This window comes from Oncorhynchus kisutch, linkage group LG1, assembly GCF_002021735.2.
Source record: "Oncorhynchus kisutch isolate 150728-3 linkage group LG1, Okis_V2, whole genome shotgun sequence".
Taxonomy (NCBI): Eukaryota; Metazoa; Chordata; class Actinopteri; order Salmoniformes; family Salmonidae; genus Oncorhynchus; species Oncorhynchus kisutch.
Window position 1 is genome coordinate 72,543,276 of NC_034174.2, and position 26,552 is coordinate 72,569,827.

Consider the following 26,552-nt stretch of genomic DNA (forward strand, 5'->3'; position numbering starts at 1 on the left):
ATTGAGATTTTTCTTCAACTTGATTGGAGTCCACCTGTGGTAAATTTGGAAAGGCACACACCTGTCCATATGAGATCCCACAGTTGACAGTGCATGTCAGAGCAAATACCAAGCCATGAGGTCAAAGGAATACGAGACTGGATTGTGTCGAGGCACAGAGTTGGGGAAGGGTACCAAAATACTTCTGAAGCATTGAAGGTCGCCAAGAACACAGTGACCTACATAATTCTTAAATGGAAGAAGTTTGAAACCACCAAGGCTCTTTCTAGAGCTGGCTGCCTGGCCAAACTGAGCAAATCGGGGAGAAGGGCCTTGGTCAGGCAGGTGACCAAGAACCTGATGGTCACTCTGACAGAGCTCCAGAGTTCCTAAGTGGAGATGGAAGAACCTGCTAGAAGGACAACCATCTCTGCAGCACTCCACCAATCAGGCCTTATGGTAGAGTGGCCAGATAGAAACCACTCCTCAGTAAAAGGCATATGACAGCTCACTTGGAGTCTGTCAAAAGACACCTAAAGGACTCTCAGACAATGAGAAGCAAGATTCACTGGTCTGATGAAACCAAGATTGAACTCTTTGGCCTGAATACCAAGCGTTACATCTGGAGGAAACCTGGCACCATCCCTACAGTGAAGCATGGTGGTGGCAGCATCATGCTGTGGGGATGTTTTTCAGCGGCAGAGACTGGGAGTCAGGATTGAGGGAAAGATAAACGTAGCAAAGTATAGAGATCCTCAATGAAAACCTGCTCCAGAGCGCTCAGAACCTCAGACTGGGTCGAAGGTTCACCTTTCAACAGGACAACGACCCCAAGCACACAGACAAGACTATGCAGCAATAGCTTCTGGACAAGTCTTGAGTAGCCCATCCAGAGCCCGGACTTGAACCCGATCTAACATCTCTGGAGAGACCTGAAAATAGCTGTGCAGCAACGCTCCCAGTCCAACCTGACAAAGCTTGAGAGGATCTGCAGAGAAAGGGAGAAACGCACCAAATACAGGTGTGCCAAACTTGTAGTGTGCTACCCAAGATTCAAGGCTGTACTCACTGCCAAAGGTGCTCAACAAAGTACTGAGTATTGGGTCTGAATACTTATGTAAATGTAATATTTCAGTTTTGTATTTTTAATAGGTTAGAAAAAAATCTGAAAACCTGTTTTTCCTTTGTCATTATGGGCTATTGTGTGTACATTTGAGGGAAAACCCCCAAATATAATACATTTTAGAATAAGGCTGTAAAGTAACAAAATGTGAAAAAAGTAAAGGGGTCTGAATACTTTCCGAATGCACTGAATGGAGTAAAAAGTACATTATTTTCTTTAGGAATGTAGTAGAGTAAAAGTAAAAGTTGTAAAAAAATATAAATAGTAAAGTACAGATACCCCCCAAAAAATACTTAAGAAGTACTTTAAAGTAGTTTTACTTCAGTACTCTACACCACTGATTCATTTACAAGCATAATTGTCTCCATAGTTCCTGGGAGGGGGAAATGTACCCATTTGTGATTCATACATTGAAATTGTATTGAAACAGGAGGACCAGTAGGGAGCACCCTTCCCTCTCTGTATGTAAATACAAAATGTACGGTATTTCCAAATGTGAACTATTGTCAAGTAGAGGCAATACAGAGATAATAAAGAATGAATTAAGATAAGAAAATCAGTCAATACACTACTCGAGATGGCAAAAGTATTTTTTATTAAATAAACAATAAATTACTATAAATAATACATGAATATATAAATAATGAATGCAATACTGAATTGACATCTCAGCATATCAGAACAACTTTTAAGAAAAATGGGTTTTAAATGAAACGATAACAGAAAATTCACAGCCAAAGGTTTCACTGCTGTTTTTAAGAGATGTGGAATGATTTGAGTTACTGGAGTTTTAGTGATGCATTGTTATTCGCGGTTGGTTGATGTGCACACCACGTTCAAAAATGGTTAATGTATTGAAATGACTGTGCATTGATATGCGAGCTGGGGATATCCTTAAATGAACATGACAGAAGGACTAGGAGAGACGTTTCCTGACATGCACACATAAAAACATTGTATAGAAACAAGAGTGAGAATAGGTTTTTTTGTATTATTTAAATTGTTCCTTGAAAAAACGTCTTCACTAATACCACACTAATGATATACAACTACACATTTCCAAACGTTAGACACCAAATTGAGTCACTTCTCACTCACACACACATACAAACACACACACGCTGTATGATTGTATAAAAATTTTGCAGGGAAACCCCTTTCAGGATACAGTTTAGGTCAAAAGTGAATTGTTTGATAAATATAGTGAAACTTAATTGCTTGTAGGCTACTTCTGGAATACCTGTGCTCTATCGAAGGGTGACTTCCATAAGAAACCTTGGTAAACATTACCATGTCATAACTGATCGGTTATATTTGGACTGATTACTCTGGTAATGGAGGACTTGTTGTAAACATGCACTGGGCATGGGTCACCAGATGAAGTGGAGGGAGTGAATAGGAGGGAGGCAAGTAAACTATAGAGATAGATACCGGACTAAAAAGAGACATCTATCTAAGTCTATGAATAAACCATTTCCTGTCACAGGATGAGTATGCGCAGGGAAGCGCTGCCCTCGTGTGGCAGGGAGAAGGAAAGCCGGCATTAAAGCATTAAAGGGAATTGGCACGTCACTTTGACATCAGAGCTTTCAAAAAAGCCCACAAAAGTTGTGAATGGCAAATACTATGAATTTCAGACTGTGATTTCTATATTTTGTGCAAAAGTGACAAAATAGCTATATTGTAAATAAATAAAGCCCTTTGTCAATTTATATTTACGTCACATTGCTTCGTGGAAGTTGAGGTACTCATTTACCAGCCCCATCATAAAGTATTTCGGCTCAAAATCTATTATTATGGTGGCAGCTACATAACATACTGTATACTTACAGGGCAAGGATGAGTAGAGCACAAGGTGAGCGGAAAAAGGAAATCATTTTTTTATGAATAAAGGGAATTCCATCGAATTTGAAGTACTTCATTTGATTCATTCCCTTCAATCCCAAAATGCTTTGGGTTGCAGATGTAGCTGGGGGTGGCAGATGGGGTCTTCCTGCGGGGGGCGGCGGATGGGTTCTTCCTGGGGCATACATCTACACAGCTACATTATAACAAAAAACATTTGCAGTGGCGGTCACTATTTATTGCGCCGTTGCAAAATGCATTCGGGGGAAACACTGGGGTTGGCCTTATTTTAGATTGCAGGATCAAAGGTTAATCCCAGGTGTAACTGGGATGTGAGTGTGGGTGGTTTAGGACGATGGGCGGAGGAAAGGGAGACGTAGGACGTGTTTTGGAATGAAAGCTCTCCTAACATGATATTTTGACAACGAATTCCACATCTATAATGTTCTCCAAAGCATGCAGTGATGCTCATATCACAACATAGAATTGTCTATCAATATCTTTTGCTTTTGATCTCTCTGTTTATCTCTCTCTTTCCTTAATCCCTAGTCGTAAATTTAAAGGTTGCTCTCCTGAGTGTTGTTGGCCGAGATGGGGTGCAGACCTCCGTTGTCGTTGAGTCTCCTGGCGCGGTAGGTTTCATAGTGGATGTTGTGGGTGACTTCCTTCAGGTCCTGGAGGTGAGACCTGGGAGGGAGAGTGGAGGGCGGGCATTAGCTGATAGCTACATACAGTTGGATTTGGTTACTAAAGTCAACTTCAAAGCCATAAGAGACTCATCTGTAATTGTATTGTAAGAATAGGAAAGCTATAAAGCATTAGTAAAAGATAGATCAATGTACGATTGATTGCTTTACCTGATGAGGAAATCTCGTAGCAGAGCAAATTCGCAGTGATTGGGATTTTCAACTGCAACAAAATACAAGAAAGAACCCATTTGGCAAAAAAAAAATCTGAATCACATTTGCTTCACATGTCTAAGCTTTGGCCCAACTACAGTATAACAACCTCCATAAATCCATTCCCTCTGCCTCTCTGAGGAGAAAGGTCAACATAATACGCTTGGCATTAATATAGGACCTAATTAATTATATTGAGGTTATAAATAAACCTACCTTCTACCACACCCCAGGCTGTCTTCCTCCCCAGAACCCGTTTGCCGTTAACTTGGAACTCCTTGTCGCTGCCCACCACTGCAAAGGGCATGGCCTCCTGTGAACAGACTCGTTTAAACAGGGTTCAATTGGACGAGGAAAACATAAGAAATTTACAAATCCCGTGCAATAGACAGAGTCAGGAGTTATTCTTCTTATGAGGAGGGGTGTCAAAAAGAGAGCTAAAATGACAAAGAACCAGAAAGATAGAATAAGAGAAATAGTCTGATATTCATATGAAATTAATTTCAATATTTGAATTGCCTAACCATTTTGGCAATTGCTATTTTGCATGCTCATACCATTGAGGCATGGGAGAAAAAGAGGTACAGATTTATCTCATGTTCACATTATTCCACTTGAGAGGAAGAGTATTAGGGAGACATAATCAATTGAAGTGATTGAGTCCTTTACAGTAGGATGTAAGGTCATGGATTTAAAAAATTACCCTAATCTTGTCATTTTCATTCTTATCCTCCATATCATCATCAAACTCATTCTGCGGGTAGTACTCAATCCCATGCGTCTCCAGCTCCTTCCTCACCTAAGAGATGAAGAGGAGGCAGAGGTTACATATCCTAATGTGCACTAGAATAATGTGTTCCCTCATGACTTGGTTATCCATAACAAGTTCTACCATGACTTCTATCTAGACCAGGGATATTCAACCTGGGGTCCGCGGCCCCTAGTACAGCTGGGGGTCCGCGAAAATATAGATACCAAAGAGCTCCAAAGAGCTCTATTTTCATGTCACCCAACAAATCTAAACGCCTGGAGTTTACTCACTAGCATTGGTACATGGATTGGAATTGGTGCTTAAGACAGATGACATGAAAATAGTGCTCTTTGGCCACGCACACCAGTGCTGGATTTGGTGTCTAAAAAATAATGTATAAGCAGAAAACAACCCCATACCTACTGTAAAATATGGTGGAAGATCTTTGATGTTATGGGCTATTCCACTGGTCCTGGGGCCCTTGTTAAGGTCAACAGCATCATTAACTTTACCCAGTTCCAGGATATTTTTGCCAAAAACATCAAAATCCACAAAGAAATGGTTAATTGGCCACAAAATCATAATTTTGCAATGGCAACCTCAGTCTCCGGACTTGAAACCCATTCAAAACCGGTGGGTTGAATTGAAGAGGGCAGTCCATAAGCGCAGACAAAGGAAATCTAGGATTCGGGAGGATTCTATATAGAGGAATGGTCTAAGATCCCTTCCAATGTGATCTCCAACTTAGTAAACATTTTAGAAAAAGGCTCAGTGCCATTACCCTCACAAGGTGAGGAATTAAAAAGTACTGAAAACAGGGGAGTCAATAATTTAGACTTTTTGAGAAAAAAAGTATTACTTTCAAATTTTTGCTAATCTTTAACAAGGGTATAAATAATTTCAGACCCCACTGTATATATATATAGTATATACAAAAGTGAGAAAAAAAAATGTATTCCAATGTTTTTATGAATATCGTTAGCGAAACAGACTTTTTTTTTTTTTAATTACATATCTACAGTAGAAAATAGGAAAATATCTTCTTTGCCAACATTATTTCTCAACTCCTAATTGAGCTAATTACACTCATTGGTGCTAATTAGACTCACTTGAGTATCTGACATAGGCTTTGAAAAAGCACCCGCAAGTACCAGTAGCAGCAAGTGCCGCTGGCTGTTCGTAAACTTTCTTGACATGGACATAAATGGCAAACCTTTGTTTAACCAGCTAAACAGCTACTATTATCAAAAAATGTGTTTGGAGTTACATTTTTAGCTAATAGGCTATGTTAGATTTGGTTAATTGGCCACAAACACACCGCCCGGGCAACGAAGGAGTGGCTTCGTAAGAAGCATTTCAAAGTCCTGGAGTGGCCTAGCCAGTCTCTAGATCTCAACCCCATAGAAAATCTTTAGAGGGAGTTGAAAGTCTGTGTTGCCCAGCAACAGCCCCAAAACATCACTGCTCTAGAGGAGATCTGCATGGAGGAATGGGCCAAAATACCAGCAACAGTGTGTGAAAACCTTGTGAAGACTTACAGAAAACGTTGCCAACAAGGGGTATATAACAAAGTATTGAGATAAACTTTTGTTATTGACCAAATACTTATTTTCCACCACAATTTGCAAATAAATTCATAAAAAATCCTACAATGTGATTTTCTGGATTTCTTTTCTCATTTTGTCTGTCATAGTTGAAGTGTACCTATGATGAAAATTACAGGCCTCTCTCATCTTTTTAAGTGGGAGAACTTGCACAATTGGTGGCTGACTAAATACTTTTTTGCCCCACTGTATTAGGGTTCATCGAGGTCAAGGGTCAAGGTCTCTCATCCCTCACCCTGTGTTTGAACTCATTCTTCTCGTCAGGGGTCATGGTGTCAGACTTGGCGATGACGGGGATGATGTTCACCACACGACTTAGGTGCTTCATAAACTCAATGTCTAGCTGTCGAAGACTGAGAGAGAGAAAGAGACAAAGAGAGACATTACTAATAACAATTAGCAATCTTACAGCAGGACTGGCAAAACCCAGTCTTTTCAGAAGAGTTCTATGTCTGTCTCCCGACTTTAGGACAGATACAGGCTCATTGAACAACAGTTCTGTCCCTGATTGAGGTCCTTGGGTGTAGGTGACAGCACAGAAAACATCCCGTTAACAGAAAACTGAAAATTAGTCGCAATGATCAACGCAAGAAAAAGAACATGGCACACAGAACAACTGTTTATGTATAGAGCAATTTCACAGTTCAGATGAGGGCTTCATCTGTTGGAGCGAACCATGTTGCCTGGTTGTGTTGTGATGGAGCTCAAGAATGTGTTTAGATCTCAAAGTAAATGTCAGTACAGCTGGAAGTAAACTCATTAGAAATGAGATAGAGAACTGAGAGAGAGTCTGCGTGTGTACGTGAGCTTCCATGCATGAGAGCACACGTAAATGCCAATCAGAGAGAAGTGGATGTAACTCATGCATACATTTGAGTATGTTCTAAATTAGGACATTTCTATTTCTGAATCACATGATTTATTTTTAACTCACGAGTGTCCAGTTGGGGAGATAAAGTAGAGGCAGCAGTGAACTCTGGTGTCAGGGATTCGCTTCTTTCGGGCAATATTGACCTCTTCCTTCAGGAACTTCTCATACTGCTCGTTGATGTACTTGGAGATGGGATCCCAGCTGCAGATGAATGGAACAAGGTGGGTGTTAGGAATATAGAGTATAAATACACACAAAACCATTATAGCCGTGGTGGGTAGTTGGGTACGGTCAGGATAAGGAGAATGTACAGTATGTAAAAAATATTTTATAGTTTGGCAGTTCTATTCCTATCTGAATCATATGCACGGTTGAATCTAAATCCTATGCATGCCATTGTGCTTAACTAATTGAAAAATGTAGTGACCCCAAACAAAACATAGACTGTGTGTAAGCGCACAATAATGAACATTCTTCCCACATGCTCACCAGTTTTCATTGTTGATCTGATCACCAAAACCCGGTGTGTCGATTACTGTCAACTTCATCTTCACTCCGCCCTCCTCGATCACTGCAACATTCAATTACCACATTCAATACAACATTCACACTGTAAGTACTTTTGCCAAAATCAGGTGACAAAAAGTTAAACACGCAAGCAGTCAATGAATGATATGTACGTTTTTTCCTTGACTTGTAGATGGGGATTTTTCTTTGATGTCAGTGAGGATGACAAATGTGCAACGATGCAGAAATAAAGCTAGCAGTACAGTGTTTTTGGCCAGACAGTCTTCCTCTGTCTGGAATGCCATGTGGGCTGCACGTGCCAGCTGTGCCAAACTAAGACAAATATCAACAGTAGAAGATACATACATACTCACACACAAACACTCCCACGCATGCACGCACACACACTCTTTCCCTCTCTCTTGCTTACACACACACACACTCCATCCCTCTCTCTCTTGCTCACACACACACACACACACACACACACACACACACACACACACACACACACACACACACACACACACACACACACACACACACACACACACACACACACACACACACACACACACACACACACACACACACACACACACTCTATCCCTCTCTCTCTTGCTCACACACACACATATAGAGCTTAGAGGAAATGTCTCTCTCACCGTGGGACACAGCCTTGATCTCCACTGTCTTGGGGATCTTATGCTCGCCGCCCCATCCTGAGCTCCACCTGCTGACCTGGGACTTGAACAGCGTGTTCACCAGCGTTGACTTCCCCAGCCCGCTGTGACCTGAGAGAGCGAGAGAGAGAGAGAGAGCGAGAGAGCGAGAGAGAGAGTTAGTGGAGGGAGAGCATGGTTTGAGGCATGATGTTGTTGAGAAGAGAGACAGAACAAGGGAGAGGCACGACTTAATTTCATGTTTCATGTCTCTGTGTTTGCTAGCACACCATGGGTTCACGTACTCTTCTGAAAGACACTAAATATATCAATCATACCAGACACAAACTGAAGAGGTTGTCCTTCCTTACTTACCCACTATCATAATATTGAAGTCGAAACCAGCCTTCATGGTCTTCTTCCTCATCTGCTCGATGATGGTGTCAATCCCAATGTATCCCAGCAACGTGGATCCACTGCCAGAGTGTCCCAACCCTGGAACTCGATCAACCCCGAACCCACCACCTAGCCCTGATGGTCCATGGGGTGCTGTGGGGGATGGTGCTGCCACATGAGGGGGCTTGGCAGGGACAGCAGGTTTGGGTCTCACTTCAGGGGGAACAATGGACTCTGACATGTCTGGAGGGTAAAATATGCTTTTATTAGGCCTATTTCATTGGGCTATATATTGTACAGTACCTTCAGAAATTATTCATACCCCTTGACTTTTTCCACATATCGTTGTGTTACAGCCTGAATTTAAAAGGGATTCAATTGAGATGTTGTGTTACTGGCCTAAACCTAATATCCCATTATGTCAAAGTGGAATTATGTTTTTAGACATGTTTATACATTTATTAAAAATGAAAAGCTGAAATGTCTTGAGTCAATAAGTAATCAACCCCTTTGTTATGGCAAGCTTAAATAAGTTCTGTAGTAAAAATATACTTAACTAGTCATATAATAAGTTGCATGGACTCACTCTGTCTGCAATAATAGTGTTTAACATTAATTTTGAATGACTACCTCATCTCTGTACTCTACACATACAATTATCTGTAAGGTGCCTCAGTCAGGTAGTGATGGTGAATTAATACACCCAGGCACAACAAAGACACAGGCATTCTTTCTAACTCAGTTGCCGGAAAGGAAGGAAACCTCTCAGGGATTTCACCACGAGGCCAATGGTGACTTTAAAACAGTTACAGAGTTTAATCGCTGTGATTAGAGGTCGACCAATTAATCGGAATGGCCAATTAATTAGGGTCGATTTCAAGTTTTCATAATAATCAGAAATCGGTATTTTTGGGTGTCGATTTTGCAGATAATTTTTTTATACCTTTATTTAATTAGGCAAGTCAGTTAAGAACACATTCTTATTTTCAATGACGCCCTAGGAACGGTGGGTTAACTGCCTTGTTCAGGGGCAGAACGACAGATTTTCACCTTGTCAGCTCATGGGATCCAATCTTGCAACCTTACAGTTAACTAGTCCAACGCTATAACCACCTGCCTCTCGTTGCACTCCACAAGGAGACTGCCTGTTACGCGAATGCAGTAGAAGCCAAGGTAAGTTGCTAGCTAGCATTAAACTTATCTTATAAAAAACAATCAATCAATCATAATCACTAGTTAACTACACATGGTTGATGATATTACTAGTTTATCTAGCGTGTCCTGTGTTGCATATAATCGATGCAACGCTGGGGGATGATTTAACAAAAGCGCATTTGCGAAAAAAGCACTGTAGTTGGACAACTGTACCTAACCATAAACACCCATGCCTTTCTTAAAATGAATACACAGAAGTATATATTTTTAAACCTGCATATTTAGTTTAAAGAAATCCAGGTTAGCAGGCAATATTAACCAGGTGAAATTGTGTCACTTCTCTTGCGTTCATTGCACGTAGAGTCAGGGTATATGCAACAGTTTGGGCAGCCTGGCTCATTGCGAACTAATTTGCCAGACTTTTATGTAATTATGACATAACATTGAAGGTTGTGCAATGTAACAAGAATATTTAGACTTAGGGATGCCACCCGTTAGATAAAATACCAAACGGTTCCGTATTTCACAAAAATAATAAACGTTTTGTTTTCGAAATTATAGTTTCCGGATTCGACCATATTAATGACCAAAGGCTCGTATTTCTGTGTGTTATAACTAAGTCTATGATTTGATAGAGCAGTCTGACTGAGCGATGATGGTAGGCAGCAGCAGGCTCGTAAGCATTCATTCAAACAGCACTTTTGTGCGTTTTGCCAGCAGCTCTTCGCAAGCACAGCGCTGCTTATGACTTCAAGCCTATCAGCCTAATGGCTGGTGTAACTGATGTGAAATGGCTAGCTAGTTAGCGGGCTGAGCGCTAATAGCATTTCAAACGTCACTCGCTCTGAGACTTGGAGTAGTTATTCCCCTTGCTCTGCAAGGGCCGACATTTGTAGAGCGATGGGTAACGCTGCTTCGAGTGTGGCTGTTGTCAGATGTGTTCCTGGTTCGAGCCCAAGGAGGGGTGAGGAGAGGAACGGAAGCTATACTGTTACACTGGCAATACTATAGTGCCTATAAGAACATCCAATAGTCAAAGGTATATGAAATACAAATGGTATAGAGATAAATAGTCCTATAATTCCTACAATAACTACAACCTAAAACCTCTTACCTTGGAATATTGAAGTCTCATGTTAAAAGGAACTACCAACTTTCATATGTTCTCATGTTCTGAGCACTGAGCATATTGCACTTTTACTTCTCCAACACTTTGTTTTTGCATTTTTTTAACCAAATTGAACATGTTTCATTATTTATTTGAGGCTAAATTGACTTTATTGATGTATTATATTAAGTTATAATAAGTGTACATTCAGTATTGTTGTAATTGTCATTATTACAAATAAATAAATACAAATTATCGTATCGGCTTTTTTTGGTCCTCCAATAATCGGTATCGGCGTTGAAAAATCATAATCGGTCGACCTCTAACTGTGATATGAGAAAACTGAGGATGGATCAACAACATTGTAGTTACTCCACAATACTAACCTAAATGAGAGTGAAAAGAAATTCACTTTATCTCCTGAATACAAAACATTATGTTTGGGGCAATTCCAACACAACACATCACTGAGTTCCACTCTTCATATTTTTAAGCTGTCACGCCCTGACCTTAGAGATCCTTTTTATGTCTCTATTTTGGTTTGGTCAGGGTATGAGTTGGGGTGGGCATTCTATGTTTTGTGTTTCTATGATTTTCTATTTCTATGTTTTGGTCAGGTATGGTTCTCAATCAGGCACAGCTGTCTATCGTTGTCTCTGATTGGGAACCATACTTAGGTACCCTTTTTCCCACCTGTGTTTGTGGGATGTTGACTTTGTTTGATGGCACATAGCCTTAAGCTTCACGGTTTGTTTTGTATTGTTTATTGTTTTGTCGGCGTCATTTCTTAAATAAAGTAAGATGTAAGCTCACCACGCTGCACCTTGGTCCTCATTCTTCAACAGCCGTGATAGAAATTCCCACCACCAAAGGACCAAGCAGCGTTGTAAAGAGGACTCCTGGACATGGGAGGAGATCCTGAATGGTAAGGGACCCTGGAGGCAGGCTGGGGAGTATCGCCGTCCACGGGAGGAACTGGAGGCAGCTAAGGTGGAGAGGCAACATTATGAGGGAGCACGGCTGGCATGGAAGCCCAAGAGGCATCCCCCCAAAAAAAATGTTTGGGGGGCACACGAGGAGTGTGGCTGAGTCAGGTTGGAGACCTGAGCCAACTCCCCGTGCTCACCGTGGCGAGCATGTGACTGGTCAGTCCCTGTGCTATGGGGTGATGCGCACTGTGTCGAGGCTGAGCATTCACAGGCCGGTGTGCTCGGTACCAGCGTCCCGCATGTGCCGGGTGGAAGCGGGCATCCAGCCAGAACGGGTGGTGCCAGGTCTGCGCTCGAGACCGCCAGTGTGCCTCCACGGCCCAGTGTATCCGGTGCCTCGGCCAAGGAAGAGGCCTCCTGTATGTTTCCCCAGCCTGGTGAGTCCTGTGCCTGCTCCCAGAACCAGGTCTCCTGTGTGTCTCCCCAGCCTGGTGAGTACGGTGCCTGCACCCAGCCCGGAACCTCCAGAGACGGCCTCCAGCCCGGTGCCCCAAGCAATGACGGTCGACCGTCCGAAGCCTCCAGCGACGACGGTCCGAACCTTCCAGCGAAGCTCTCCAGTCTGGAGCCTCCAGAGGCGCCCTCCAGTCCGGAGCCCCCAGCGATGACGGTCGCCAGTCCGAAGCCTCCAGCGACGACGGTCGCCAGTCCAGAGCCTCCAGCGATGACGGTCGCCAGTCCGGAGCCGCCAGCGACGACGGTAGCCAGTCCCGAGCCTCCAGCGACGACGGTCGCCAGTCCGGAGCCTCCAGCGACGACGGTAGCCAGTCCCGAGCCTCCAGCGACAACGGTCGCCAGTCCCGAGCCTCCAGCGACGACGGTTGCCAGTCCGAAGCCTCCAGCGACGACGGTCGCCAGTTCGGGGCCCGCAATGAGGGCGCCCAGTCCGGGGCCCGCTACGACGTCCCCAGTCCGGGGCCCGCTACGAGGGTCCCCAGTCTGGGGTCTGCGGCGAGGGTCCCTGCACCAGAGGTGCCACCAAAGTGGGGTGAGCCAGCGGTGGAGCGGGGTCTGCGTCCCGCACCTGAGCTGCCGCCGCGGATAGATGCCCACCCAGACCCACCCCTATAGGTTTTACGGCCAGAGTCCGCACCTTTGTGGGGGGGTACTGTCATGCCCTGACCTTAGAGTTCCTTTTTATGTCTCTATTTTGGTTTGGTCAGGGCGTGAGTTGGGGTGGGCATTCTATGTTTTGTGTTTCTATGATTTTCTATTTCTATGTTTTGGCCGGGTATGGTTCTCAATCAGGGACAGCTGATTGGGAACCATACTTAGGTACCCTTTTTCCCACCTGTGTTTGTGGGAAGTTGACTTTGTTTAATAGCCTTAAGCTTAACGTGTTGTTTTGTATTGTTTATTGTTTTGTCTGCGTCATTTCTTAAATTAAGTAGGATGCACGCTCACCACGGGGCACCTTGGTCCTCATCCTTCAACAGCCATGACATAAGCAAGATGGTGGCTGCATCATGTTATCGGTATGCTTGTCATCTGTTTCATCTGTCTTTATGATTGTCTCCAGCCTCCTCCAGGTGTCGCCCATCTTCCCCATTATCCCCTGTGTATTTATACCTAAGTTCTCTATTTGTCTGTTGCCAGCTCGTTTTGTTCATTCAGACCTACCAGCGTTTTTACCCTTGCTCTTGTCCTGTCTATAGTGCATGTTTCCTATTTTTCTGCCTGCGACACCATCTCCTCCCAAGGGGCCACCATTGGGAGGCATGAGGAACTGCTTCGTGGCTGAACGAAGCAGTTCCTCAAACTGCTGGCTGAATGCCATGACTGGGCATCAGACATTTTGCTGGAGCAATTCCGCAGGTTGTCTGGGAGGCAGCCTACCATGGTGGTAACCCCACAGCACCTCAGTAACCCAGCTGCTAGCAGCACCGTCTCATCGGTCACTCCACCTTCTCGGGAGCCCCACTTACCCCCCCCCCCCCGGAATGCTTCAATGGAGAGCCGAGCACCAGTGTGCCCTCGCTTTCGAGCTTCAGCCTTCCTCCTTCCCCTTGGATCGCTCCAAGATAGCCTATCTCATCACGCTGATGTCCGGGAGGGCTCTCATCTGGGTTACTGCTGTATGGGAACAGCAGCCGGCCCTATGCGTTAGTCTAGAGTGGTTTGTGGGAGGATATGAAGAAGGTTTTTTACGCCCCGTTCTCTGGGAGAGAAGCTGCCCGGAAGCTGATTCAGCTTCGGCAAGACTCCCGCAGTGTGGCAGACTATGCGGGGGATTTCCACACGTTGGCAGCGGAGAGTGCTTGAAACCAGGAAGCACTGTTCGATATGTTCCTGCACGGTGTCTCTGAGGAGGTCAAGGACGAGCTTGCAGCTCGGGAGTTACCTACCATCCGAATCAATGGACGACTACTGGAACGACGGAGGCAGAGGAAATTCAACTTTGCTCGCACGTCCAGGGATTCCACCTTGCCTCCGAGTCACCCGGAGGTCCCCAACGATCCCATTGCAGAGTGAACCCAAGGATTAGGTAGAGCTGGGCTATCGCCAGCGGAACGGCAATACAGGATCAACACGAAGAGTTGTCTGTATTGCGGGACTCTTGGCAATTTTGTGTCCTCTTGTCCTTTAAAAAAAACCAGGCTCAATGGTAAGAGTGAGTAGTCTGGTGGGATATATGGAGAACTTTCCTGCCTCCCTTGCTCACACCCTTTTTCATGCCATTCTGCTGTGGGGAAACCAGTCTAAATCTCTATGGGTCCTCATTAACTCTTTTTGGACGCTACCCTGGCTTCCGAGCTGAACATCCCCACTCAGCCCCTCTCCACTGCCATGGACGTTAGAGCGCTATGCGGGCGCTCTATAGGCCAGGTCACTCATATTACCACTCCCATCAACCTATGGGTGTCAGGGAATCACAGCGAGACTATTCAAATCCTGCTCATCAAGTCCCCTCAGATTTCCATGGTTTTGGGATTCTCCTGGCTTCAGCGACACAATCCCCTGATCAACTGGCCTACTGGTGCCATCGTGGGCTGGAGTCTGTTCTACCACGCCCAGTGTCTGAAGTCAGCGCAACATGCCCTGGGATGTCTTCCTGGGAGCTTGGAAGGTGCCCCGGACATCTCCACCATTCCCGTGGAGTACAAGGACCTTCGGGAGGTGTTCAACAAGGCTCGGGACACTTCGCTTCCACCGCACCGACCATATGACTGCGGGATTGACCTTCTCACTAACACCACTGCTCCCCGGGGACGACTGTACTCGCTGTCGGGCCCAGAGACCAAGCCTATGGACACCTACATTGGAGACTCCCTAACTGCATGATTTATATGTCCTTCGTGCTCTCCCACCGGCACAGGGTTCTTCTTTGTGGAGAAGAGGGACAATAGGCTGCGCCTGTGCATCGACTACCGGGGACTCAATGACATAACGGTGAAGAACCGCTACCTGCTACCACTCATCTCTTCGGCCTTCGAGCCGCTCCAGGGACCCACCGTGTTTTCTAAACTGGATCTACAGAACGCCTACCACCTGGTGCTGATACGGGAGGGGGATGAGTGGAAGACTGCCTTCAACACGGCCAGCGGCCCTTACGAGTATTTGGTCATGCCATTTGGCCTCACCAACGACCCTGCTGTGTTCCAGACTCATGATGATGTTCTCCGCGACATGTTGAACCAGTTCGTCTTTGTCTACATTGAAGACATCCTCATCTTCTCTCGCTCCCCCCAAGAACATGTGCTCCACGTCCGATAGGTTCTTCAATACCTCCTGGAAAACCAGTTGTTTGTTAAGGCAGAGAAATGCGAGATCCATCACTCCACCATCCCCTTTCTGGGGTACATCATCTCTGCTGGGAGTGTTCAGATGGATCCCAGGAAGGTGAGGGAGGTGGTGGATTGGCCCCAGCCTTTGTCCAGGGTGCAGCTACAACATTTCCTGGGGTTCGCCAACGTCTATCACCAGGGTTACAGCACCCTGGTTTCCCCCCTGTCAGCACTCACCTCTCCCAAGGTTCTGTTCACGTGGTCTCCTGCTGCTGACCGGGCGTTCCGGGACCTCAAATACCGCTTCACCACTGCTCCCATCCTGGATCATCCTGACCCTTCCCGTCAGTTCGTGGTGGAGGCCGATGTGTCTGATGTAGGAGTGGGGGCGGTCCTGTCCCAGCGTTCTGCCCTGGACCTGAAGCTACATCCCTGTGCCTTTTTCTCCCATCACCTCAACGCATGGAGAAAAACTACGATGTGGGAAATAGTGAGCTTCTCGCAGTGAAGATAGCGTTGGAGGAATGGAAGCACTGGCTGGAAGGAGCAGAACACCCGTTCATCGTATGGACCGACCACAAAAATCTGGAGTATCTCCCCGCACCGCCAAATGCCTCAACTCCAGGCAAGCTATAAATGGGCCCTGCTGTTCACACGGTTCAACTTCTCCCTCTCATATCGGCCAGGATCCAAGAATGTCAAGCCAGATGCACTGTCTCGCCGTTATAGCCCCACGGCTATTACCCCGGAGCCTGAGACTATCCTTCCCACCTCGTGCCTGGCAACGGCACACAGCTAGAGAATAGGGAAACAGGTCCGGGAGGTACATCGTTCCCAGCCGAAGGAGGGTGGCATACCTTCTGCCCAGAAGTTTGGAGAGGCCGGTCGGCCCATCCTCAAGACCACCTCCAGGTATCGACGACAAGCGGATCGCCACCGGACACTGGCTCCCCGGTATCATCTCGGGCAGAAAGTATAGCTGTCCACCTGGGATCTGCCCCTCCGGGTGGAATCCTGCAATCTCTTCCCCCGGTTTATCGGCCCATTTCCCCATCTCCAATCATTAGCCCCTCTGCTGTTCGTCTTCTGTTGCCCCGGACCCTTCGTATACATCCTACCTTTCATGTGTCCAGAATTAAACACGTCTCACAGCCCTTTGTCTCCTGTTTTTCCCCTTGCTCCTGTCTTGTCCATAGTGCCTATTTCCTAGTTTTCTGCCTGGCTGACTCTAAGCCTGCCTACAGTCCCGTACCTTTGTCCCACTACTCTGGTTTACGACATGAAATGTTCCTGAGTGGCAGTTTTGACTTAAAGCGGCTTGAAAATCTATGGCAAGACTTGAAAATGGCTTGAAGATTTAAAAAAAAGTATAATGTGCAATTAGAGGTCGACCGATTATGATTTTTCAAAGATACCGATACTGATTGGAGAACCAAAAAAACTGATACTGATTAATCGGCTATATATATATATATTTTGTAATAATGACAATTACAACAATACTGAATGAACAGTGAACACTTTTATTTTAACTTAAAATACATAAATAAAATCTATTTAGTTTCAAATCAATAATGCAAAAACAGTGTTGGAGAAGAAAGTGAAAGTGCAGTATGTGCCATGTAAAAAGCTAACGTCTAAATTCCTTGCTCAGAACATATGAAAGCTGGTGGTTCAATATTCCCAGTTCTTCAATATTCCCAGTTAAGAAGTTTTAGGTTGTAGTTATTATAGGAATTTTGACGTGTTGACTATTTCTCTTTATACCATATGTATTTCATATACCTTTGACTATTGGATGTTCTTATAGGCACTATAGTATTGCCAGCCTAATCTCAGGAGTTGATAGGCTTGAAGTCATAAACAGCGCTGTGCTTCAAGCATTGCGAAGAGCTGCTGGCAAACACAGTAAAGTTTGAATGAATGCTTACGAGCCTGCTGCTGCCTACCACCGCATATCAAATCTTAGACTTAATTATAATATAATAAACACAGAAATATGAGCCTTTGGTCATAATTTGGTCAAATCCGGAAACTATCTGTCACGTTCTGACCTTAGTTCTTTTGTTATGTTTTTGTTTTAGTACGGTCAGGGTGGGTTGTCTATGTTAGTTTTTCTATGATTTGCTATTTCTGTGTTTGGCCTGGTATGGTTCTCAATCAGAGGCAGCTGTCAATCGTTGTCCCTGATTGAGAACCATATTTAGTGAGCCTGTTTTCTGTTAGTGTTTCATGGGTGATTATTTTCTGTTTTCCGTTGTGTGTCTGCACCAGCCAGAACTGTTTTCAGTCGTTTCTCTTTGTTATTTTATTATTTCCGTGTTCATTCTAATAAATATGGACACATACCACGCTGCACCTTGGTCCTCAACTTCTTCCACCATCGACGACCGTTACCCACCACCAAAGGACCAAGCAGCGTGGTAACGGGCAGCGGCCAAAAGCGCAAGACTCCTGGACATGGGAGGAGATTTTGGACGGCAAGGGACCCAGGGCACAGGCTGGAGAATATCGCCGCCCAAAGGCATAGCTGGAGGCAGCGAAAGCCGAGAGGCGGTGGTATGAGGAGGCAGCACAGCAGCACGGTTAGAAGCCCGAGAGGCAGCCCCAAACATTTCTTGGGGGGGAGCACACGGGGAGTGTGGCGAAGTCAGGTAGGAGACCTGCGACAACTCCCCGTGCTTACCGTGGAGAGAGAGGGACCGGGCAGGCACCGTGTTATGCCGTGAGGTGCACTGTGTCCCCGGTGCGCAGGCATAGCCCGGTGCGATACATAGCAGCGCCTCGTATCGGCCGGGCTAGAGTGGGCATCAAGCCAGGTGCCATGAAGCAGGCTCAGCGCATCTGATCTCCAGTGCGTCTCCTCGGGCCAGGGTACATGGCAGCAGCCTTACGCATGGTGTCCCCGGTTCGCCCGCAGCACAGCCCAGTGCGGGCTATTTCATCTTGCCGCACTGGCCTGGTTACGGGGAGCATTGAACCAGGTAAGGTTGGGCAGGCTCGGTGCTCGAGAGCTCCAGTGCGCCTTCACAGTCCGGTCTATCCGGTGCCACCTCCACGCACCAGCCCTCCGGTGGCAGCCCACTGCACCAGGCTGTCTCTCCGTTTCTTTCCTACAGGTGCTCCCACCTACTCAGCGCTGTCAGAGTCTTCCTCCTGCTCAGCGCTGCCAGAGTCACCCGTCTGTCCTGAGCTGCCAGAGTCGCCTGTCTGTCCTGAGCTGCCAGAGTCGCCCGTCTGTCCTGAGCTGCCAGAGCCGTCAGTCAGCCAGGAGCTGCCAGAACCGCCCTTCACTCCAGAGCTGCCGGAGTCTCCCGTCTGTCCGGTGCTGCCGGAATCTCCCGTCCATTCGGGACCCTTGGCTTGGGTCCCCAGTCCGAGGTCGGCGGCGAGGGTCGCCGCTCTTAAGAGGCCACGGAGGCGGGCTAAGAGACGGACAAGGACTATGGTGGAGTGGGGTCCACGTCCCGCGCCAGAGCCACCACCGCGGACAGACACCCACCCAGACCCTCCCCTATAGGTTCAGGTTTTGCGGCCATAGTCCGCATCTTTGGGGGGGAGGGGTACTGTCACCTTAGTTCTTTTGTTATGTCTTTGTTTTAATATGGTCAGGGCGTGAGTTGGGTGGGTTGTCTATGTTAGTTTTTCTATGATTTGCTATTTCCATGTTTGGCCTGGTATGGTTCTCAATCAGAGGCAGCTGTCAATCGTTGTCCCTGATTGAGAACCATATTTAGGGAGCCTGTTTTCTGTTGTGTTTCGTGGGTGATTATTTTCTGTTTTCTGTTGTGTCTGTACCAGCCAGAACTGTTTTTGGGCGTTTATCTTTATTTTGTTATTTCCGTGTTCATTCTAATAAATATGGACACATACCACGCTGCACCTTGGTCCTCAACTTCTTCCACCATCAACGACCGTTACACTATCATTTCGAAAACAAAACGTTTATTATTTCAGTGAAATACGGAACCGTTCCGTATTTTATCAAACGGGTGACAACCCTAAGTCTAAATATTGCTGTTACATTGCACAACCTTCAATGTTATCTCATAATTATGTACAATTCTGGTAAATTAGTTCGCAACGAGCCAGGCAGCCCAAACTGTTGCATTTACCCTGACTTTGCTTGCATTGAACGCAAGAGAAGTGACACAATTTCCCTAGTTAATATTGCCTGCTAACATGAATTTCTTTGAACTAAATATGCAGGTTTAAAAAATATATACTTCTGTGTATTGATTTTAAGAAAGGCTTTGATGTTTATGGTTAGGTACATTGGTGCAACGACAGTGCTTTATTTGCGAATGCGTTTGTTAAATCATCACCCATTTGGCGAAGTAGGCTTTGATTCGATGATAAATTAAAAGCCACCGCATTGATTATATGCAACGCAGGACAAGCTAGTTAGCCTAGTAATATCATCAACCATGTGTAGTTAACTAGTGATCATGTGAAGATTGATTGTTTTTTATAAGATAAGTTTCATGCTAGCTAGCAACTTACCTTGGCTCCTTGCTTCACTCGCGTAACAGTTTCCTCGTGGATTGCAATGTAATCGGCCATAATCGGCATACCGATTGTTATGTAAGCATGAGATCGGCCCCAATTAATTAACCATGCCGATTAAATCGGTAACCTCTAGTGCAAATATTGTGAAATCCAGGTGTGCACAGCTCTTAGAGACTTACCCAGAAAGACTCACAGCTGTAATCGCTCCCAAAGGTGATTCTAACACTCAGGGATGTGAATACTTACGTAAATTAGATATTTATTTCATTTTCAATATATTTGCAAACATTTTGAAAGACATATTTTTACTTTGTCAATATGGGGTGTTGTGTGTAGATGAGTGAGATTAAAAAAATATTTAATCCATTTTGAATTTAGACTGTAACACAATAGAATGTGGAATAAATAAACAGGTATGGCAAATTTCTGAAGGCACTGTAAAGAGAATGATACCTGTAGCAGACTGGTTTACCACAGTAAATAGTGCACTACTGTACAACAGATGGCGATGAAAACAGACATATGGCTATGCATGCGCAATTTGAGCCTAGGACACTACAGGGCATACAAACTTAGCTGCTTCTGTGTATGAGTATGAGATCATCCATATGCCTTGACATACAATACCAGTCAAAAGCTTGGACACACCTACTCATTCAAGGGTTTTGCTTTATTTTTTACTATTTTCTACATTGTAGAAAAATTGTGAAGACATCAAAACTATGAAATAACACATATGGAATCATGTAGCAACCAAAAAAGTGTTCAAGAAATTAAAATATAATTTAGATGTTTATTCTTCAAAGTAGCCACCCTTTTCCTTGATGACAGCTTTGCACACTCTTAGCATTCTCTCAACCAGATTCACCTGGAATGCTTTTCCAACAGTCTTGAAGGAGTTCCCACATATGCTGAGCACTTGTTGGCTGCTTTTCCTTCACTCTGCGGTCCAACTCATCCCAAACCATCTCAATTGGGTTGAGGTCGATGATTGTGGAGGCCAGGTCCTCTGATGCAACACTCCATCCCTCTCCTTCTTGGTCAAAGAGCACTTAAACAGCCTGGAATTGTATTGGTCCATTGTCCTTTAAAAAAACCACTGATAGTCCCACTAAGCGCAAACCACACATGCAGAGATCATCCGTTCACCTACTCTGCATCTCACAAAGACACAGCAGATGGAACAAAAAGTCTCAAATTTGGACTCATCAGACTAAAGGATAGATTTCCACCGGTCTAATGTCCATTGCTCTTGTTTCTTGGCCCAAACAAGTCTCTTCTTATTATTGGTGTCCTTTAGTAGTTGTTTCTTTGCAGCAATTCAACCATGAAGGTCCTCATGAGAGCCCGTTTAATCATAGCGCTTGATGGTTTTTGCGACTGCACTTGAAGAAACTTTTAAAGTTTTTGAGATTTTCCAGATTGACTGACCTTCATGTTTTAAAGTAATGATAAACTGTAATTTCTCTTTGCTTACTTGAGCTGTTATTGCCACAACATGGACTTGGTCTTCTACCAAATAGGGCTATCTTCTAGAGGTCGACCAATTATGATTTTTCAATGCCGATGCCGATTATTGGAGGACCAAAAAAATCTGATACCGATTTTTTTAAATCTATATATTTGTAATAATGACAATTACAACAATACTGAATTAACACTTTTATTTTAACTTAATACATAAATACAAATACATTTAGTCTCAAATATATAATGAAACAAAATAATGCAAAAACACAGTGTTGGAGAAGAAAGTAAAAATGCAATATGTGCCATGTAAAAAAGATAATGTTTAAGTTCCTTGCTCAGAACATGAGAACATATGAAAGCTGGTGGTTCCTTTTAACATGATTCTTCAATGTTCCCAGTTAAGTAGATTTAGGTTGTAGTTATTATAGGAATTATAGGACGATTTCTCTCTATATCATTTGTATTTCATATACCTTTGACTATTGGATGTTCTTATAGGCACTATAGTATTGCCAGCCTAATCTTGGGAGCTGATAGCCTTGAAGTCATAAACAGTGCTGTGCTTCAAGCATTGCGAAGAGCTGCTGGCAAACACAGGAAAGTGCTGTTTGAATGAATGCTTACGAGCCTGGTGCTGCCTACCACCGCTCAGTCAGACTGCTCTATCAAATATCAAATCATAGACTTAACTATAATAAGCACGCAGAAATACAAGCCTAAGGTCATTAATATGGTAAACTCCGGAAACTATCATTTTGAAAGCAAAACGTTTATTCTTTCAGTGAAATACGGAACCTTTCCGTATTTTATCAAACGGGTGGCATCCATAAGTCTAAATATTGCTGTAACATTGCACAACCTTTATTGTTATGTCATATTTATGTTAAAATTCTGGCAAATTAATTACAGTGTTTGTTAGGAAGAAATGGTCTTCACACAGTTTGCAACGAGCCAGGCAGCCCAAACTACTGCATATACCCTGACTCTGCTTGCACAGAACGCAAGAGGAGTGACACAATTCCCCTAGTTAATATTGCCTGCGAACATGAATTTCTTTTAACTAAATATGCAGGTTTAAAAAACATACTTGTGTATTGACTTTAAGAAAGGCATTGATGTTTATGGTTGGGTACAATGGTGCAACAACAGTGCTTTTTTCGCAAATGCGCTTGTTAAATCATCACACGTTTGGCGAAGTAGGCTGTGATTTGATGATAAATTAACAGGCACCGCGTTGATTATTTGCAACACAGGACAAGCTAGTTAAACTAGCAATATCATCAACCATGTGTAGTTAACTAGTGATTATGTTAAGATTGATTGTTTTTTATAAGATAAGTTTAATGCTAGCTAGCAACTTACCTTGGCTCCTTGCTGCACTCGCGTACCAGGTGGTCAGCCTGCCACGCAGTCTCCTCCTGGAGTGCAATGTAATCGGGTCATAATCGGCATCCAAAAATGCAGATTACTGATTGTTATGAAAACTTGAAATCGGCCCAAATTAATCGGCCATGCCGAAATTCCACAAATGAACTTTTAACAAGGCACACCTGTTAATTATCTGCTAAATTGTAATTATTCGCCTACCACCTTATGCCTTTTGCACACAATGTATACAGACTCTTTCTTTTTTTCTACTGTGTTATTGACTTGTTTATTGTTTACTCCATGTGTAACTCTGTGTTGTTGTCTGTTCACACTGCTATGCTTTATCTTGGCAAGGTCGCAGTTGTAAATGAGAACTTGTTCTCAACTAGCCTACCTGGTTAAATAAAGGTGAAATAAATAAAAAAATTGAAATGTATTCCAGGTGACTACCTCATGAAGCTGGTTGAGAGAATGCCAAGAGTGTGCAAAGCTTTCATCAAGTCAAAGGGTGGTTACTTTGAAGAATCACAAATATATCATCTATTGTTTAACACTTTTTTTGTTACTACATGATTCCATATGTGTTATTTCATAGTTTTGATGTCTTCACTATTATTCTACAATGTAGAAAATAGTAAAATAAAGAAAAACCCTGGAATGAGTAGGTGTGTTCAAACTTTTGACTGGTACTGTAGATCACAGGTCAGAAAAGCAGAGTCTGTCAGTTGAATTTAGAGCATCAATGAATAACCATATTCTGTCGCTTGCTGTCTCTCTCTTGCTCACACACACACACACACACACACAAATAGTCTGCACATAAAACAGGCATACACAACATCAAATAGGCTTCTGACAGATTATGCAAAGCCTGCTCAAAATTTGGAGTGGTATCACAAATGATAGCTAGATCTACACAAAATAATACACAAATACATATTTGGCCTCAACTAAGCTCCCCCTATGTCATTTCAGCTGGTATAACCTCTCTTTTTTGTCATAAATCATATCTCAAATTTAAATCTAAATTCTCTGGCTGAATGTGTGGTCTGTCATCCCATCAAAGATAGACTACAATGATGATGTTAGAGCGTCCACATTGTATCTTTGTATGATTTCTGATGGCGACAATTAGGGCCATATTTCCCACTGTGCTCCGCAAACTGAGGAGGGTTCATTTACGTTTTAACGTCGTTTCTACGGTCTGACTGAAGGCTAGCCAGATCAATCCACATTTCGCTAGCTTGATCATAAATATCCTGAACAATAACCCCGATCATGTTTAACCTCACAAGCTACACGATAACAGCTGATTACCTACATCCCAAAACCTGTTTAACCAACCCATTGTCCCGGCTCCATCCATGCTGGATAAATGATGCTAAGTTAGCTAGCTAACGTTAGGTATGCTAGCTGTCCGCATTCGTCTGCTGTGATGTTGATTGTTGCGCGACTTACCGATTCCTGTTTATAGATTCAATTTCCAAAATAGTTATGTTCCGCGCTAGTGAAAATTTCGACTAGTCTTTCAACCCAATGCTCAAGAATAAACGATAGATGTCCAACATAGAGAAGCAAAGATATAGGAAACGGGTCGTGTGATTTGTCTGAGTACCTCTTTCCCTCCGTCCCTCTCTGCCCCTCTCTCTCTCTCTCTCTAGTCGAGAGCCCCCCCCCTTTTGTTACCAAGGCGACAAGATGAGAGAGAGGTGATGCAGAACGCATGCTCAAACAGAAACTTGTCCCTAGGCAACCTTTTTGGCATCACCTGAGTATTTTTTGTTATTTTTGCACAACCAATCAGTATTTGATTAGACCAAATTGTAATTGGCAAAAATCTATAAAAAATCTGCATGAAAAATATATTGATCCATGTAGCCTATTTATCGAGATTAGTCATGTCTCATGTTTCATCATTTCTTTCATTTGCATTTTGGTAACTTAAAGTCATGACAGACAATTCTCATGAAATGCTTAATAGCAAGTCTGTATACATGAATGATAAAAATATATATAAAATTGTTGTGTGTAAACTAAAAAGTAACAACCAAACAAAATGTCATTGGTATTGTATAATTCACTGTAGGCCAAACCAGGGTTGGTTAGGTTACTTTCTAAATGTAATCCATTACTAGTTACCTGTCCACAATTGTAATCAGTAAAGTAACTGTTTGATTACCCAAAGTGTAATCTGATTACTTTGAATTACTTTTGGATTAGCCTACTTACCCATTAAGAGGCATTAGAAGAAGAGAAAAGGATCCATCAAACACACTTGGTGTGTCATCTTAGTGGTCTCTGACTTGTGGTCAGACTCTCTCAGGTGGAACAAACCTAAACTTTCACCTTTTTTTAATGCTGAAAGGCATCATAATGTATTTCTTCTGCAAACATCCTTTCTGAATTTAAAAGTAATCCAAGAAGTAATTATGCTTTTTTCAAAAGTATCTGTAATTTGATTACAATATTTTTGCTGGTAACGTAACTGATTACAGTTACAGTTTTTCCCCTTCAGATTACATGTAATCAGTTACTCCCCAGCCCTGGGCCTAACTACAACATTCCATATTTCAAAATGCATTGAATCAGTCACAGCACACCACAAAATTGAAAGGAGAAGCATTTGCATCCAATGATCAAATAGTACCATACTCACATATATGGCGTTTTGTTGTCAGCTCTTAGGTTCTCACACTGATGTCTTTTGTGTTCATGTTGTCTAAATTTGTTTGTTCTCTCTAGTCTACATGGTGTACAGACTTTTTGCGTTGTGTCATGTGTCACTCACTTTACTACACTGTTCCCCCAAACTTGGTTTTATCACACAGTTTTTGCATGTCTGTTACTCTTCTGATAAGGAGCCATGTCTCAAATTCCCTCCAGTGCCTTCTCTGACCCCCCTCCTCTCTCTCTCTCTCTCTCTCTCTCTCTCTCTCATCCTGACTTTCAGAGTAATATGTTAAGTCTGAATAAAGAGAAATTATAACCAACAAATCCGATTTTGTTTACACTACCATGTGCATGGCCTTCTTTGAAACGTTTTCCTCATTACTCACCCATTGACAAATACACTCGAGGAGGTGTGGTGATGTCATCATGTAATTGCTCTGCCTCTTCATCAACAAATGTCATGCTTGAAAGAGGGTGATCCAATTCATGTGATGGTGAGATATCCATCTCTCCTGGTATGTAGCAGTCTATACCCTGGCTCTGGGGTTGAGATGGTTGCTCAGCGACCTCTGTTGAATCTGGGCCAACCTGTGGTGTTTTGTGCTGCTCATTGCGCTCCATGGACAGGGGCCAGTGCACAGTCCATTCTTCTGAGAAATATTCTGATGGGTTTATGTTGGGCCTCTCATGGTCAGGTGGTGGAGGTGGACCTGTTTGGGTGGGTTCTAGATGAACTGGCCTTAGTCCTTGGACTCCTTTGTGATTTCCGTCGTTGTTCTTCACCATTCGCAAAGCCAATTGGACAGGATGTAAAATAGGTTTCTGTGATTGGCTGAACATTTTGGGAACGGTTCCACTGTGCAGCACACATTCATCTAGATTGAGTTTGGTGGATTCTGTAACTTGACCACTATTGATATT

General features: G+C 43.8%; 1 protein-coding gene across 4 annotated transcripts; it reads right to left on the reverse strand.

The window, feature by feature from the left end:
* Nucleotides 1-1,674: 1,674 nt before the first annotated feature.
* LOC109884418 (neuronal-specific septin-3-like) lies at nt 1,675-26,036 on the reverse strand. 4 transcript variants are annotated; one of them, XM_031832184.1, is made up of 10 exons: nt 26,018-26,036; nt 8,617-8,880; nt 8,245-8,373; nt 7,562-7,643; nt 7,136-7,273; nt 6,437-6,554; nt 4,550-4,645; nt 4,063-4,159; nt 3,805-3,856; nt 1,675-3,634 (listed from the first exon to the last, which is right to left on the reverse strand). In XM_031832184.1, exons 1-10 carry the CDS (start codon nt 26,019-26,021, stop codon nt 3,505-3,507), a joined length of 1,110 nt encoding a protein of 369 aa, XP_031688044.1. In that variant the 5' UTR covers nt 26,022-26,036; the 3' UTR covers nt 1,675-3,504. The 4 variants fall into 4 exon arrangements, with proteins under 4 accessions (XP_031688044.1, XP_031688049.1, XP_031688047.1 ...); XM_031832189.1 differs by lacking the exon at nt 26,018-26,036 and adding an exon at nt 25,618-25,755; XM_031832187.1 differs by lacking the exon at nt 26,018-26,036 and adding an exon at nt 24,420-24,637.
* Nucleotides 26,037-26,552: the final 516 nt, after the last annotated feature.